This window comes from Mytilus trossulus, chromosome 3 (genome assembly GCF_036588685.1).
Source record: "Mytilus trossulus isolate FHL-02 chromosome 3, PNRI_Mtr1.1.1.hap1, whole genome shotgun sequence".
NCBI classification, from domain to species: domain Eukaryota; kingdom Metazoa; phylum Mollusca; class Bivalvia; order Mytilida; family Mytilidae; genus Mytilus; species Mytilus trossulus.
This window is the reverse complement of record NC_086375.1, coordinates 13,175,338-13,193,392: the sequence shown is the minus strand read 5'-3', so window position 1 is coordinate 13,193,392 and position 18,055 is coordinate 13,175,338. Positions and strand designations below refer to the sequence as shown.

Here is an 18,055-nt window from a genome sequence, read left to right as displayed (position 1 = left end):
GCTCTAAGAAATATCATTTACAAGCTAGGTATCCAGCTATTTTTATATGGATTGGTTCAAATGCTTACCCATAATTAGTTTTGAGTTTCATAACACACCATTAGCACACAAATGTGGATTAATCTATTTTTATGGGTATAAATTTCTGTGAATGAGCAAAACTTGCATTTTTTGAGATATTTGATTTCATGCTTTTGACCAAATCTGTATACAACCTTACAGAAAATTTGTAACTAGTTGAACATTTAAAATTATTAAACTCTATGAGGTGAACCAACGCCTGTGAGAATCATTTCGGTAGAGTCCCTGAAGTGGATACCTTGGTATGACGGGTTGTAAAATTATGCAAATGAATGCAACATTAAAATAATACTCCAAATTGACAATAACACTTCAAATGGTCTGCAATTTTATTTGCTATGGTCTACAGGTAAAACATGTAGACCATAGCAAATAAAATTGCAGACCATTTGAAGTGTTGTTGTCAATTTGGAGTATTATTAAGTCACCAAAACGGAGTTTTGGGGACTTATTGTTTTTGTATCGTTTCTTATTATTATTATTCTTATTCTTCTCTTTCTGACCCCTTAAACTGTCGTACCATTTTCTGGGAAGCAGTAGAGGATGGAAACTTTATATTTTTTCTGGGTATGGGTCTGCATCATGGGGGTTGCAGAACCCAATGTCGGTGATACCAGGGTGTCATCTTGGCATAATTAGGGGGGCTCAAAGATGGGTGGGGTCAATTTTTTTTTACATTTCTTAAATTTCCTACTGTATGTAGAGTAGATGGAATAATGATTACTTCTATGAATATTAAGAGACACATGTCTGCTTCAACATGGAACTCTTTTTATTTCAGTAGGGGGTCTCCTGGCATAATTTTAGGGGGGTGAATTTTCATGGAACATTCCAGAACATCAAAGTTTAATTTATTCTAGACACATTTAATGGTATATGATGGTATATAATTATGGAGAGAACAATTTGCAGCAGCACTTTCTCTTTGGAATATTCAAAATGGCCGCCGTTACCATGGAAACGGCAAAAATATGAAAAACTTCAAAATGCTTCAAATTTAATGAAACTTATAACTAATGTTGACTAACTTGTGTAGAATTGACTTTTGAGTTTGGAATTTTCAAAATGTCCGCCGTTACCATGGAAACAGCAAAAATATTAAAAAAATCAAAATGCTTCAAATTTAATGAAACTTATAACAAATGTTGCCTAACTTGTGTAGACTTTAATTTTGAATTTGAAATTTTCAAAATGGCCGCCGTTGCCATGGAAACAGCAAAAATGTCCAAAAAAATGTAATTCTTCATATTGAATTAAACTTTACACACACATTATTTGGCATCAATGATACCGCAGAACAATGATGTGGGGTCCGTTTTGGTGACTTTTGTGTTAGCATCCTAACACAGGATTACTTGTTTAAAATTATTGTTCACCTGTACCAATGAAATTATTGAAATTGATATCCAACAAAAAATATGAACTATGAATGATGAATAATCAATAAACATAAGCATAGCAAGCAAGCCAATCGAACCTTTAAACTAAAATCATTAGCAAAAAAGCTTTATCACTTGTTTTTGATTACAGAATCTGCCTATGGACTGTTTGGACAAGCAACATCAGAAGTGTGTACACGATTGATGGTGAATTGGAAGACTGATCTAAACACAGCGTTAGCAGCCATGGAATTATTAAGTGGTCTGGCAAAGGTCCAAATAAAACCACCCAATCTACTGATGTGTAAACGTACAGTCAAATGGATCTGTGACTTCATTGTGTTCCAGTGTAATCGTCCTAATCAGAACCACACCAGAGATCTACACTCAATGATCGTAGCAGCCTTTAAATGTTTGACATTGTGGTTGGTGGAGCACAGTAGGCTGTTGTATGACAAAGAATGTCTACATAATGTCCTAGAGGTGGTAGAACTCGGTATATCTGGGTCAAAATCACAGGTAAGGAATGATTTTCAGGCAGGCTTAGTCTGTTATTTATATATATACTCATTTTCAGAAATTAAAGATGGACTATGGGTAATTTTGTTTTGTGCTTTTCAGAAAAAAGAAAATAACTTTATTATGTGAATTTATTTGGGTGATTTTCAATCATCCCCATGCTGCTTGTTGAACACACTCTTGTTTAATTCAGAAATACAATCTCTACCATTGAGTAATTATTATAGTTACCCTAGCCTTGTATATGCAGATGCTTGACTGTGATTGATAGATTGTTTTCATGTCATTTAGAGTTGCCAAAAATTTATAGTTAAGATGGTATGGGAGTCTAAAATAAAAATGATAGAATTTGTTCATACTTTGTCAAAACGTAGTATTTATTGATACAAGTTGAAAATTATAATAAAAATGATAGGTCAACCCGCATTGTTTCGAGCTTCAGGACGTGACAAAATGACAAATTTTGTATGGATTATACAGGAAAAATCACCATTTTGTGATTAGAAACTGAACAAAATGATAGAATTGTTAAATACTTAAAGAAAAGATAGCTTTCAGACAATGCTTTGAGAATATCAAAAGAAAAGATAGGGTCACCGTACGTTTTTTCCGGCTAAAATACAAAATAGGAAAATTCCATGTAGAATCCTTCAGAAAATTCACAGTTTTAGAGTTACCTCCCCTTAAAAAAAAAATAACCAATAGTAATCAGCATTTGCAAAAATATTTATTTTTATAAGTTATATTCTTCTAAATTGGTTCTTTTAAATGAAAATTCACATTAAATATTTGCATTCCTGTATCACATTTTGCTAACTTGATAGAAAATATGGACCTTTGGTTCTCTGTTTTTTACAATCCAAGATGGAGAAAGACACCCATACCACCTTAAAAATTATGCAAGCACTCAAACTGTAGTCAATTTCATTTTCAAAGTGATCTGCATAGGTCACTTTTGTATCAAAATAAAAAGTAAAATATTCCCATTCAAGAGAATGTTATCTCTCAGAATTTTGAAAGGTGTCATAGGTTAGAGAAATACATGTTGCCTTTTCAAAATCCAATATGAGATTAAAGTAAGATTAAAACTTGAAGTTGCAGATAGTTTGAATCAGGTATTAGATTTAAGTAAGATTAAAACTTGTAGTTGCAGATAGTTTTAGAATGTCTGGTTCCAGATAGAAATAATCATAAGGTAAAAACTTCCTATGTATTGGAATATTCAATATCATAATTATTACTTCATTCATTTTACCTGACTAAAAGTAGCTTAAATGGTTTCAGAAGGATGTATTATGGTGAATTTAAAATTCATTCTATAACATGGATAAGTCTAAGGAAAAAATAAGCTAAAAATATTGATGGGTTATGGAACTCCTTTTCAAAATTTTTTTTTTTTTAAAAGCAGAAAAGCAGGAAAAAAACTGAAACAGTCTTGCATTAGTATTATTTGGGTTTCAAAGCAAAAAGATAATAAATCTGGAATCTTAAATTGATTTTTTTTTGTAAAGACCTTTTATGAGCTTTTGAAGTTTTATAAAGAAAAATGGGTTTTATGGGTTATTTTTTTTTATCCTGTATCGTAGGGAAAAAAATGAAGGAGTCGTAACATCTGATGCAAATTCCTAAACCTCACCTTAGTACAAAGTACATCACTTTCATGAAGATTAATTTGGCTCTTTTAATTTTCATAAAATTTTGACAAAGTATTTACTTTGACCCTTTGACAAAAATACGAAAAGTTCTAAAAATTTGAACAAACCGTTATTTTACACTGGTTATATAGCAGTTTGACAAACACTTATTTTGATCATTGACAAGCTTTATGTTCCCTTAATAACAACACAATGTAATTAAATTGTTTAGCTGATTTTACAGAGTTATCTCCCTGTAGTGTTAGGTACCACCTTAAGTATGTTCTATTTCAGAAAAAGATATACCGGTATTACAAGGCTCACAATTTTTAAGTAGATTTCTATTGTAATGTAAATGAAATTATGTTTTCTAGAATATGGAGCCATTAAAGAATACCCAGTCAGGTCAAATGAATGAAGTAAGACAAGAGGGAAACATCCATATGTCATGTATTTATAAACAAATTTCACTACCTCCCATCCACTTCATTTGAAATTTAGTGGATTGTTTTCTCATTGGCAATCCTACCACGTCTCCTTATTTTTATGTTTAGCATATTAACTACACAACAGCCATTGAGGATTTTGCTTTCTCCACATGTCTACAATGGACAGCCCACCTGCACCCAATCTAGCTATATTCTCTTTTTTTTGTAAAAATATTGATTACAAATGTTTATACTCTTTTTTCAATTGATTGTACTTGCAAGGCTTTTCATTGGACAAAATAAATGACATGCCCACACTTCTATAGATAGGCAGAGTGGACAGACTAGAAATTTTGACCACCCCATCACTTTCACTGTGGGCAGGTGAACAAAGCAAAGTACTTTTGAGCTGTATTGTAGGTTATATCAATACAATATTTAGTATCAGGTATTTATTTTACTATTTTGTATCAGGTATTTATTTTACTATTGTGTATCAGGTATTTATTTTACTATTTTGTAACAGGTATTTATTTTACTATTTTGTATCAGGTATTTATTTAACTTTTTAGAATCAGGTATTTACAATTTATTATCCAACTGTATAAATGCATTTCAGACAAAACCAGCAGAGACATATTCTGTGACATTAAAGGACTCAAAATCAGTCACATTAAATAAGGTATCAGAGTGATGCTTGCCCATAGCTGCTACTAACTACACCATTAGATAAAACATCTTTGTGTGTCCACACTGACATTATTAACAAAATCTGTTTTTTTTCTTTTATGAATTTATTAATATTTAGAAAATTTGCTTAGTATGTTTTTGCATTAGCTTGAGGGATTTAATAGTTTTGAATAATATTCATTTTAATGGTGGAACAGATGACAGTGTTTGTAGGAACTTTATGAACCGCCAGTTGTTTAATGTAATACATGTACATAGATAATTATATTTTTTTAATTTATTTCTAAAATTTTCATTGTTCAAAACCTTTTTTTCGTGTAGAATTTACGAAATCACGTTTAGAGCTTTTTACACGTTCATGATCGTGCAATTGTGACAAGGGGTCAAAATCATGGACCACACCTTAATATCTTTCTTGCAGTTAATTATAAATTTCAGAGACAATATGAATTTGGTTGTAAGACACATTTTAAAAAGATCATTGAACTTTAATCAAGTTATTGTCAGTGTGGAGAAGATATAATTCTTTCACAATTCAAATATCCCAAATCCTGTTTTAAACTGCAAGCAACAGTATTTTACCAGCTTAACTTGCTTAAACCAAAAGCTTTCAAACAGATATTATTCCCATATTCAATGCAGTTGAGGAAGCATTTTAGACTTAATGCAAAAGCTTTGAACAGATATAATCCCCCTATTCAATGCAGTTGAGGAAGCATTTTAGACTTAATGCAAAAGCTTTGAACAGATATAATCCCCCTATTCAATGCAGTTGAGGAAGCATTTTAGACTTAATGCAAAAGCTTTGAACAGATATAATCCCCCTATTCAATGCAGTTGAGGAAGCATTTTAGACTTAATGCAAAAGCTTTGAACAGATATAATCCCCCTATTCAATGCAGTTGAGGAAGCATTTTAGACTTAATGCAAAAGCTTTGAACAGATATAATCCCCCTATTCAATGCAGTTGAGGAAGCATTTTAGTTAGAAGTATGAAATTGATAGCATGGTAAACTATTGCAGCCTTACAGTATAGTGAATGTTGCCTGTTTATGACCCGACAGTGTATGACATAATGGTACTGTGAACCAACTAATTTTTGCAAGTGTTTTAATTAGACAGACCTCAAGAGAAGAAAAATAATGCAAAAATGTCAAGCCTTGTTTTTTTCATGCATGAATATATCAACAAATATAATATGCAATAAGTAATATTGAAAAAGAGAAATAACTTCAAAGTAGTGGAAGAAGTACCTATGAACAGCAATTTTCTACCCCTTTTTACCTCCTGAGAATTAAAGATATTACTTCAAAGCATCATATTCAATGAACTTTGTTTAACTTCAGAAAGTCCCAGAAGTTTTGTTTTCATATATATTAATCTTCAAGATTTCCCTTAAGTATAGCAGATGAACATATTTGAAGATTTTGTTTTACTGCAATGGATCTTTCTATTAGAATAATAATTACCAAAGCCTTTTCAATAGCTGTAAAACTCACATCAGAATTAATTGTATGCCCCTGCTGCTAGGCAAAACTTAAGTATGCCTCAACCAAATGAATTGTATATACAATTAATATTGGTATTACCATAAAACATAGATGGAGTATGAATTTGGATAGTTTCACTTGCACTAATCTTAGTTATGTCCCTTTATAAAGTTATTTGCAAGTAAGGGCATCATCTGTGTCCCATTTACACATTTTCCTTTTATTTTATGTATTGATTTTGTACTAACTGTAAAAGCACAAACAATATTTGTGGGATATAAGTAGACAATACACCAAGTCACGCTTTTACTGAACCCACACTTGTCTGGGGTCAGTGATGTGTGCAACATTTTTCATGTTACTGATACATGTACCATATCAGTTCGTTTTGTCTATTAAAGTGAAGAATTTATATCTAAAGAAGTCTTTTAAGAAAATTACTATTAGTCTTCACATAGAAATGGTTATTAAAAAATCCATTTCACATTTACAGCTAATCTAAAAAAAAAAAAATTTTTTTTTTAAAAACATTTTTTTGTTCTGGTTGAATTTTTTTTTTTTTTTTTTTGTAATAAATAATTAAAATTCACCAGTAACAAATGTTGAAACATATAAAAGTAAAAAAAAATATGAAAATATGAAGTCTAATTACGTGTCCTATCAATAGCTTCATTATAAATAGTTTTTGAAAAAAGATGATTAAATGCAATTTCCTGAAATTTGCTTTTTACTCAGACTTGTAAAGTGGACTGATTGCCATTTTACAGGGGAAAAAATTAAAGTCTTAGATTTGAAATTAGGATGTAAGTTATTTCCCTGAGATTAATTTCTTGCTATGCTTACAGAATCGTGCCAGTGATGTACCTAAATTCAAGGGAGATAAGGAATTAATGCCAGCTTCAATGAGAGTAAAGGAGGCCGCTGAGGGGGTACTCACTGTCATAATACAACATGTGGTAGGCACTTTTTGTATGTCTGTAAATTAAATAATTTCAAAATGAAGTTTGAGATAAATACCATTGTTAGCAACTATATATTTTACAATAAATTCACAATACAAGTTTCTATGTCTGTTTCTAAATGAGATAACTGTCCAACACTTTTGATTTGAAAAAAAGTATTGACATAATGTGGTCAGGAATATTCAGACAAGGTCAACTTAAAATTAATAAATCAAATTTTAGAATCTGAAAAATTAATGTTTGTAATTTGACCAATGTAAGTTTATTTAAAATTAGAAATCGACAAGAACTATATTAATTTGGGACAGGGGTTACAACACATATTCAAAGATTTATTTACAACACTGTGGATTGATTAATATTCGTTGGATACCAATTTTCATGGGTTTCATGGTTACCACAAATTCAAATGTTCAATGAATAACATATGTTATAATAGGCTTTGTATACAAATATTGGCAAAACAACAAAATCAAATATCCACGAAAATGCAAGTTTTCAGAAATTCAGAAAAATCGATACCCATGAAAAAAATGAATCAACAGTAGGATTTAAATAACAAAATCAATTTCATTGTCAGAGCAAAATGGTTTATGAATGACTCTTGTTACCACAGATAATTTCCAGACAATATGTTATACTGTTATATATGATTTAACTGAAGTTGTTTTTTTGTAGGGAGCTTTTCCCCCACCATGTGGTCCAGAGTCTTTGTTTTCATTATTGGATGAGAAATCCTTACTAAAGTACTGTAAAGGCAATTCTTTACCAGAGGCAGGATCTCCATTCAAATACTTTGTATTGGATAACTCCATCATTGTTGGATTACTAGAACAGCCATTAGGAAATAATGAAGGTATCAGTCAGGCTACTTCTAAATTGTTTTGTGTCTCACACACTAATAAAAACAAATTTTATTTTGTCACAAATTGTTTGAAAAAATTGTTGGATATCAATGACCTTTGAAATTTTTCTCAGTTATCCCAGAGGACTTTTTGAGATGTCTTTGTTGTATGAAAAGACTTCACTTTAATGCAATCGCATAACCCTTAAATGCATAAAATAAATCCTGTTATTTGCATAGCCTGACAAGTGTCCTCATCTTTCTTTGAGGATTTCCTTTACATCCAATTTGATTCACCTGTGTAGCATTTGCTGCTTAATTGAATATTTTTTCTGGCTAAGCAAATAACCTTAATCCATTGTGTATGTGTCTACAAATATGAGAAATGATATCATCTGCCGTTATTTTTTTCAACTCCCCAAGTAATTTACATTTTCAAAGAATATTTGTAATATTTCAGATCCCTTACCAACAGTGACTTCTTTAATTAGAGGACCATTTGGAAGACATGCATGGACCATGCAACTACGACATTCACCTAGAAATAATAAAGTAAGCTTACTGCATTGATGTATAAAGTTACCTATTCAGAATGACCACCTCTGAAATGGGATTAATATTTTTTTTTGTATGGGATCACCAACCTTGTATATTGTTGTTGTTATGTCACCCGATCGACAATGTCGGGTGACATATTGCTTTTCCTCTGTTTCTTTTTCTGTATTATTATTATTCTTCCACCTATTTTGTCCGACAGTTTTCTTGGAGCCAATGGAACCAATCCTTATGATAGTCAACTATAATGAGGAACACAAAATTCCGGGTTGCAGTAGGTCTCAAGACCATTAAAAATGGCTGCCGTTACCATGGAAACGGAACAAGTGTGAAAAATTCCAGTTTTTTGTTTTGGTGAATTATTTGGAGATGCTTAAACTTAGAATCATTATATTTTTATACAATGTAGGTGCCCACTATATACCTATTTTGGATGATTTTTCGCACTCATTTGAACTACTATGTTGCCATGGATACTACACCAAAAATTTCAAAAATATGACAATGCTCCAATTCTTTTGAAACTTTAGCATAAAGATGAGCAACTTGAGTAGATATGGAATTTGGTGTTGGAATTTCCAAAATGTCTGCCGTTTCCATGGAAACAAGGCAAAAATGGTCAAAACGCTTTAAAAACCTTAAAAAGTGGCTTTTACTATCTTAAAATGGTAGGTCAAATCCATTGAAACTCTGATGGTATGTTCCCTCCCATGTACCAATGTGGTATCTGCCATTAAAATTTTGGAAAGGTCTCTGTTACCATAGTAACCAACCAAAATGACAAAAATTTCCAAAATTTCAAAATGCTCCAAAATTAATGAAACCTGATTTGATTGTTGACTGTCAGGTCTTCATGAGATTTTTGAAGTTGGAATTTCCAAAATGGCTACCGTTGCCATGGAAACTGCAGAAATGTCAAAAATTTCCAGAATGCTCCAAACTTAATGAAACTTAATATTATTGTTAACTAACATGTACAGATGAGACTTTCGACTTTGGAATTTTCAAAATGGCTGCCGTTGCCATGGAAACAGTAGAATTATGATACTTTTAACAATGCTCTAAATGTACTGAAAACTTACAGAAAGATATATTGCAATTCATAGATCTGCTTAATTTACTGTTAAATTGTTTTGAGATGGCTGCCGCTTAGGGGCAATAAGGGAAGGGTGACATCCGCTATTGCTTGCAATGGCAATTCTAGTTGTTATTGGTTTTGGAAGGCAGCTTACTTATGTAGTAATTGCGCCTTAAATTCATATATCATAATTTAAGATATTATGTATATATACTTTCAGTCTTTAATTTATTTTTAGTATTACATTTGTATATGGGATCACCAGCTTTGTGTATCACTTATTTGTGAAATGTTCTCCTTAAGAAACATAAGAACTAAAGCCTTCAAAATTTGTGTAAAAATATTAATTTTAGTGGTGTGGTCAGATTTTATCCATGTAATGTACTTAATATGGTGGTCAAATACATGTATCTTTGAGAAAAGAAAATTAAATTTCCACACATCCATTTCTAAAGAGTGGTAAGATGACAATGGGACAAAAAGTAAGTGTCAGCACAATTCTATTGAAGAAATTTTCACTTTAACATTTTTGTAGAGATTTTAAACAAATAATTGTTTCTGTTCAGATGAAAGAACCATCAAATGTAATATTTAACTTGTTTTTACAGATAAACTCTCGATCCCGATCCCGTTTGACAGATCCAGGTCGACCATTACCTATGGAGAATGTTGGTATTCATCACAATATAAAACACAGATACTTCCCTGAATCAGCTGATAAAATACCACCTACCAAAGCGTAAGTTGTTAGAACAATAGTTTAAAATAATATTTCTTATAGAATAAGGAATATCTAGAATGAAATCTTCAGATGCTTGGCAATGGCTGATAAGTTCCTTTAAAGTTGGTCAATATCTACTTGTGAAGATGGATATTCTAGTCAACCAATCATATGCAAAAATGGCAATGTTTAATTGATTTAATGCAATAAACATTTTTCTTAGAATTAAAAAGAAATGACATCTGTTTAACAAATCATCTGTAGTTCTTTGATTTTTTCTGTAAACTTGTAATAATTTTTTTCTCAACATTATAGTAAAAGACTATGGTCAGTTAACAAATTCTGTCAGCATATTTAGATTTTTTTTTCTGAGGATCTTTATTTGAAGGTATATTTTTTCTTATAAACTACATATTAACATGTAGAGAAAAAAAGCTTTATATTGATTAAAAAATAAAATAGAATAAAGAATACATATGATATTTCCTAGAATATGAAATTGAATACATTTGTACATTAATATATGAAATAGTGATCAATGCAACTTATTTCATATTTTTTCTGTTTCAGAGATAAAAGTATACCCACATTAGAATCTCTTGTGAAAGATAACGATCGTACAGACCTGAACAAACTGAAATCATTTATTGACAAAGCTGTACAGTTTGAAAATGAAATTAGTAGGAAGAGTAAACTCAACATGAAACATTCACCATTTCCCAGCCAGGATATCGAATGTAAAACTCCAAGGTATGACTTTAACTTTATTGAAATAATTTCCAACTATGATATGGATTGAAAACTGCAACTTTGAGAATTAAAACAGGAAATGTGTCAAAAAACGACCAAAGAGAAGAACACAGCTATTTGTCTTCAAAACAGCTAGAAAAATCTGGCACCCAGACTACTAGCTGTTATTGCCACGTCAGCTCCAGACCTCAATTAAACTGATTTAAAGATTATGTCTTCATCATATGAATATCAGGCACAATTCCTCCTGTTAAGACTACAATTAAATTTAAAGATGGTAAAGATAGAATGCTAACTATTTCTTTCTTCTTTTTTCTTGCTACTTTTTCATTTTTTTTTATCCTTATTCCCATTATTCTCTTATCCTTTATATTTATGCACCCAACTTTACTTTAATTTTTGTTTATTTCTGACTTGAGATGCATGTGTTTTAAAAAAATGGATGGTGGAAACTAGTGTTATAAATTGTTTGAAATTGTTATATTTCAGAATTACACAGGAATTCCAGACAGCTAGATTGTTCCTATCTCATTATGGCTTCTTGTCTTTAGAAGCTTTAAAGGTATGATCAATATTCGGTTTAATGACCTTATATTGTAACTGAATTGAGATGCTTTCCCATTAAGGAAACAACTTGCAACTGTAAATCATATTCAAGTCACAACTAGGTCTTCAGCATGGATTAACCTCATGGGCGTTGGACAGGGCTGGGCAGAATTGTAAATATTGTCAATCTAGCTTCAGTGGTGCATTGAAGAACATAACTTTTTTGTATATTTTTTTTTTATAGATTATATATAGCAAAGAAATCTTACAAATAGATAACATGAATGAAATTGAGAATAGAAAGTAGCACACTTGAAAAAGCTATCTAAAGAATGAATATGACTAGACTTGTAAAATAGAAGAGCACACGTCTCAGTGTGCTTGCCAAATTTGTTAAGAGCTTTGCTGAAGCATTGCAGTATTAAGTTATATTTGACTGAGATAGAATTTTAATCTGCTACAATAATAAAGGAAGTCTTATTGAGAACTGAAGTAAGAAAGTATGGTATCATTACCAATTTGACAACTAACCATAGACCAAAAGACAAAAATGTATTTTATAATACCGGTAATTAATACAAATTGAGGTTGGTTCTTTATGTTCTTTCTTTAATGTCATATGTATGATATATATTTATTATGTCTAATTGTAGGACAATAATAACAGTAGTATACCACCAGCTTTAGTGATGTTAGATACAACAAACTCTGGCTTGTTTACAGATCTGGAGATATTAGATACAGTGACTTCACGGGACAATGATACTGTTCATATATTCTATGTTAAATCAGGACAGAAGAATTTTCATGATATTATTGACAATGTAGTAAGTAGTGTTTTATATCTTCCTAGTTGTCTCACTAGAGGGCCATATTCTCAATAGATAGTTATATAATTTGCATGCAGCGACAAAAGTCCACAACCAGTTCTGGTCCTGTTTAATATTAATTTCTACAACTGAATCTTGATTTGTTTTCATAGTAATTTGGGTTTTTTAATTTGACCCTAATAAAAGCTTGCTGTGAAATATTTATTACCTTTAAAAAGTGTTCTGAATCAGGAAAAATTGGAAATAGCTTTAAATATCCCCAAATAAAAGGTAATCTTTGAAAAAGTTTAATATTCAAAGATCCCATTCCAAATTTTAAGATAAGTAGTTTTAGAAATGATATTTTCTTATTATAGACATCAAGAACTAACGTACAGTCACAGTTCATTGAGTTCCTTCATTCACTTGGATGGCCTGTAGATGTTAGAAAGCATGCTGGCTGGACTGGACACATTAGTACAAGCTGGAAAGTCATGGAACCAGAGGAAGATATTAGTGGTAAGTTTGTATCATGATTTGACTGGGTCCCTGTTCAGAATTTGCAGAAAAACTGAAAATATATTAAAAGTTGGAAGGTAATTGGAGATACCTCTGCTGAATTTCTTTTTTATCAACTGGACTAAACCAGGGGAAAGATACACACCATTAGATTTTTGAATAGTTTGCTTTGCAATCTATATGATGTATCACCATTTGGTCCAAAATTCAAATAAACTACAATAAATGTATTTATCATCTTGTAATGTGGCATCCATTTTTGCTTAAATTTCACAATATTAATAACTGTATTTACAGAAATATTTGGGTGCATTTTCTATAGCCATTATTGAACCTTAAATTTATATAATTGTTTTTCAGAAACTGCTGCAAACAAATAATTTTCATCAAACTTTAGGATTGTAGTTTTTAAGAAACATATCACTTTACAATTTTCCCAATATTAAATAGAAACAAAATTTATGATTTTTTTACTAATTAAATCCAATATGCCAACATGTCAGCTGCAAATTTTTTATTGATATATATCTGTAAATGACTTTAGATATATTTACAGCATCAGACTACCAGATGAGTACGGGTGGTAGTGTATATGATGGTAGACAACAAGTTTTGTACTGGGCAGACGTGTCGTCAGAGGTTGCTTTTGTTGTTCCCTCTACAGAATCTAGAATATCATCTAGTAACACTTCTGGAGGTAGGACACAATATTTGTTAATGGTCAGAGGTTAACTCTGTGAGATAGGGGATTGACAGATTCTGGTTAAGACAGAAAGATTTTTGTGTAGCTAGATTTTGATGTCTGCATTACATATCAGAAAGAATATAGTTTATTTTACAAAATAATAAAAGACCATGTTGAATATATATATCAATTTTAATAGACTAAAACCCAACAGTAGAAATGATAAAAAAGACATCTAGCAGCAACATGAATACACAATAAAAATATGTATAGGCAAACTTGAAGCTATCATTTGTATTTTGTTGTTAGATTTCTGAAAATCACCTACACTGACAGAAATCTTAAAAAGAAAAAAACATATTTGTAGGTAATTAGGTAGTATTTAAACATAGTAGTGTAATTTTCAGATAAATCTCCTCTCCTCACACATAAGATGGCTGAGAGAGCTGCATCTGACATATCCATTAACAAGCCAAAGACTCTGTCATTAGATAGAGCTGACCATGTAGACAAGATAAAGGGAGATAGTCCAATTTCTCCACAAGATCAACCGATTTACAAGAAGTCTGGTCGTCAACCTGCGCTAATGGCTGGTCCAGATATTAAGATATTAGTAGTATGGTTGGAGAACTTTCAGGACCACGAGAACTTCCCTACTGGTATGTTGTATAGTTTACTTTGAATACCATGAATTCAACCATGGTAGAATTGTTATTACTTGTGGTATATATACCAATATTTGCAGAATTCATGTGTATAGGTGAAACACAATATTAAATGTTCTACAAATTACCAATTTTCTAGAGAGTTTTATGCAAGTTGTTACAAATCAATTTTGACAGTAAAAACATTTTGCTGGATTTATTTTACATGCAAAGATTAATTTTCTCTCAAGTGAAAATGTTGTTTTAATCAAAATTAAACTCATATAGAAAAAAAAATACCAAAGATCTAGCAAAATGGAATATTTATTTGAATTGGTTCAGGTTCGGTCAATTTTCCTTGAATTTTTAAAAGCAATTTTGATTTCAACAGCTATCAAATCTTGAAATAGCTCATTCAGTCAGAATGACATAAATGGTTATCAGAAGAATTGTATCTTACTGAAAATTCAGACATTATTGTGAGGTTTTTATTATTGCGAAAAATGAGACAGATTTGTAAACGTAATAATTTAAACTCGCTTGTTAAATATTTTATATGAAATAAACAGGATTTTTCTCAAAATTTTATAAATAAAAATCACATTTCAGTCTTAAATGACAAAATTGCAATAATAAATGGACGCAATAGTTTCTGAATTACAGTCTTTGGGACAAAAAGTTAGATCATTCTAGACTTAGAATATTTGTCTGTAAAATCAAAATTAAAATTTAACAAGTAAGAAACAGTTTTGGTCACTGTGACCTATATTTTAAGCTTGAGTAGTTTTAATGAAGTTTATTTTTACAGAGGATATATTGAGTGTGACGAGGACGGGTATGGAACACCTGAACACTTCATTGATGTCATCGACCCCTAAATCATCAGAGAAAGATACCTTCATAATCTTCATTCATGCTTTACAAAATGGTTTGTTTAGAATACACATGCAGGGCATAACAGGAAGGTAAGTCTAGCTAAGCTTTATATCTATACTACTAAAATAACAAGGTCCAATTTGTTAGCCAGGATGATGTCAAAATGTGTAGTTAAACTTTATATATAACTAATAAAGTACTTTGGTGTTGTTAAAAAATGATATCATTTGAGGCCCTTTGTTTTCCACATAATTCAGATAACCAATAATTAACAAGTTCGGAGTTAAATCTGATACATATACCAATAGTATTTATTATACTTCACGTTAAAATCACATATTTTGATTGGCTAATACAATGGGTGTTAATTTACTCTATCACATGGCTGAGAGGGTGACAATTTCTTTGAATGGTATCCTCTCATCCAGACCAATCAAAAATTGATATTTAAAATTAAAAAAAAAAAATACCCTGCTTAACTTTTGTTGCTTTTAGCTCACCTGGCCCAAAGGGCCAAGTGAGCTTTTCTCATCACTTGGCGTCCGGCATCCGGCGTCGTCCGTCGTCGTCGTCCTGCGTCCGGCGTTAACTTTTACAAAAATCTTCTCCTCTGAAACTACTAGGCCAAATTTAACCAAACTTGGCCACAATCATCATTGGGGTATCTAGTTTAAAAATTGTGTCCGGTGACCCCGCCAACTAACCAAGATGGCGGCCATGGCTATAAATAGAACATAGGGGTAAAATGCAGTTTTTGGCTTATAACTCAAAAACCAAAGCATTTAGGGCAAATCTGACATGGGGTAATATAGTTAATCAGGTTAAGATCTATCTGCCCTGAAATTTTCAGATGAATCTGACATTCCGTTGTTAGGTTGCTGCCCCTGAATTGGTAATTTTAAGGAAATTTTGTTGTTTTTGGTTATTATCTTGAATATTATTTTAGATAGAGATAAACTGTAAAAAGCAATAATGTTCAGCAAAGTAAGATCTATAAAAAAGTCAACATGACCAAAATGATCAGTTGACCACTTTAGGAGTTATTTCCCTTATAGTCAATTTTTAACCATTTTTCGTAAATCTTAGTAATCTTTTAGAAAAATCTTCTCCCCTGAAACTACTGGGCCAAATTATTTGACCAAACTTGGCCACAATCATCATTGGGGTATCTAGTTTAAAAATTGTGTCCGGTGACCTGGCCATTAAACCAAGATGGCCGCCACGGCTAAAAATAGAACATAGGGGTAAAATGCAGTTTTTGGCTTATAACTCGAAACCAAATAATTTAGAGAAAATCTGACATGAAGTAAAATTGTTAATCAGGTCAAGATCTATCTGCCCTGAAATTTTCAGATGAATTGGACAACCTGTTTTTGGGTTGCGGCCCCTGAATTGGTAATTTTAAGGAAATTTTGCTGTTTTTGGTTATTATATTGAATATTATTATAGATATAGGTAAACTGTAAACAGCAATAATGTTCAGCAAAGTAAGATCTACAAATAAGTCAACATGAACGAAATGGTCAATTGACCCCTGTAGGAGTTATTGACCTTTGTAGTCAATTTTCAATCTGCTTCCTTTGTTTAATATTCACATAGACCAAGGTGAGCGACACAGGCTCTTTAGAGCCTCTAGTTTCTAATACACGTACATTGTTATGTACGTGATGTCATAGAAAATACTTTTAAAATAAAATTAAAAGACAATAATGATAGGACATTCAATATTATAAATTAAATAAAACATAGCTGAGAGGGTGATAGAACAGATTGGTACCCTTTGGAAAAGCATTGTTAACCTTGGCTTCACTGCGGTTGACAATGTTTTCTCGGTGTAACAAACTGCTCTATCACCCTCTCAGCTATGTGTTATTTATATAATGTCACATGTAGTTTCTGTTTGAAAACTCCTTCTGTAAATCTGTCCTCTGAGTTGTTTTATACCTATGTTACACTATTGTTCACTATTTAACTAGTAATTATTCAATTTATGTATGCTAACCAACCAAGATGGCTGCCTTTACTACAACAAAAAGAAATAAAAAGAGAATTTTGAAAAATTGTAGTAGAAAGGTATAGTAAGGTAACTTTTTGCCATTTGAATAAAACATATAAAAAAATTATATTCTTTCAATATTTACCATCAATTTGGTAGATATCAGTAATAATATGTTTGCATTTAGGTTCCTTTAGTAAACTCTTCAGATCATTAAATGTACAATTTCTTCAGAATCAATATGGCGATACCATTGATAGATGGGATGGTGGTCAGTCGACGCACATTAGGACCAATGGTCAGACAAACAGCAATTAATATTGGTAAAAGAAAAAGACTGGAAAGTGAAACGTAAGTAGCTTATTTAGCTTTTAATTCATAAACACACACAACATTCATGGCTTATTTAGCTTTTTATTCATAAACACACACACCATTCATGGCTTATTTAGCTTTTTATTCATAAACACACACAACATTCATGGCTTATTTAGCTTTTTATTCATAAACACACACACCATTCATGGCTTATTTAGCTTTTTATTCATAAACACACACAACATTCATGGCTTATTTAGCTTTTTATTCATAAACACACACAACATTCATGGCTTATTTAGCTTTTTATTCATAAACACACACAACATTCATGGACCAATATAAAAGTTTAACATGCAGTTTTAACTAAGATATGTAGATTGATTCAATAATTATGTGAACTTTTAATTGACACCTTCTGAAACCAGAAAAACTATGTAATATGTAATAGTAAGTGTTAAAAGATAAGCTGTCCTTCCAAACAGGTAATTGAAATTTTATGACAAGTTGAAATTACCATATTGAACTTTT

General features: G+C 31.2%; 1 protein-coding gene across 1 annotated transcript in view; it reads left to right on the top strand.

Annotated features, from left to right (window-relative positions):
* Positions 1-18,055, top strand: part of LOC134710189 (ral GTPase-activating protein subunit beta-like) — a 46,115-nt gene that overhangs the window by 25,873 nt on the left and 2,187 nt on the right. The window contains exons 16-29 of the mRNA XM_063570415.1: positions 1,612-1,979; positions 4,661-4,723; positions 7,067-7,177; positions 7,862-8,039; positions 8,488-8,579; positions 10,269-10,399; positions 10,952-11,131; positions 11,621-11,693; positions 12,331-12,504; positions 12,864-13,005; positions 13,562-13,702; positions 14,098-14,349; positions 15,143-15,299; positions 17,441-17,557. Coding sequence (XP_063426485.1) covers positions 1,612-1,979; positions 4,661-4,723; positions 7,067-7,177; positions 7,862-8,039; positions 8,488-8,579; positions 10,269-10,399; positions 10,952-11,131; positions 11,621-11,693; positions 12,331-12,504; positions 12,864-13,005; positions 13,562-13,702; positions 14,098-14,349; positions 15,143-15,299; positions 17,441-17,557 — 2,179 coding nt within the window. The remainder of the gene's footprint in view (positions 1-1,611; positions 1,980-4,660; positions 4,724-7,066; positions 7,178-7,861; positions 8,040-8,487; positions 8,580-10,268; positions 10,400-10,951; positions 11,132-11,620; positions 11,694-12,330; positions 12,505-12,863; positions 13,006-13,561; positions 13,703-14,097; positions 14,350-15,142; positions 15,300-17,440; positions 17,558-18,055) is intronic.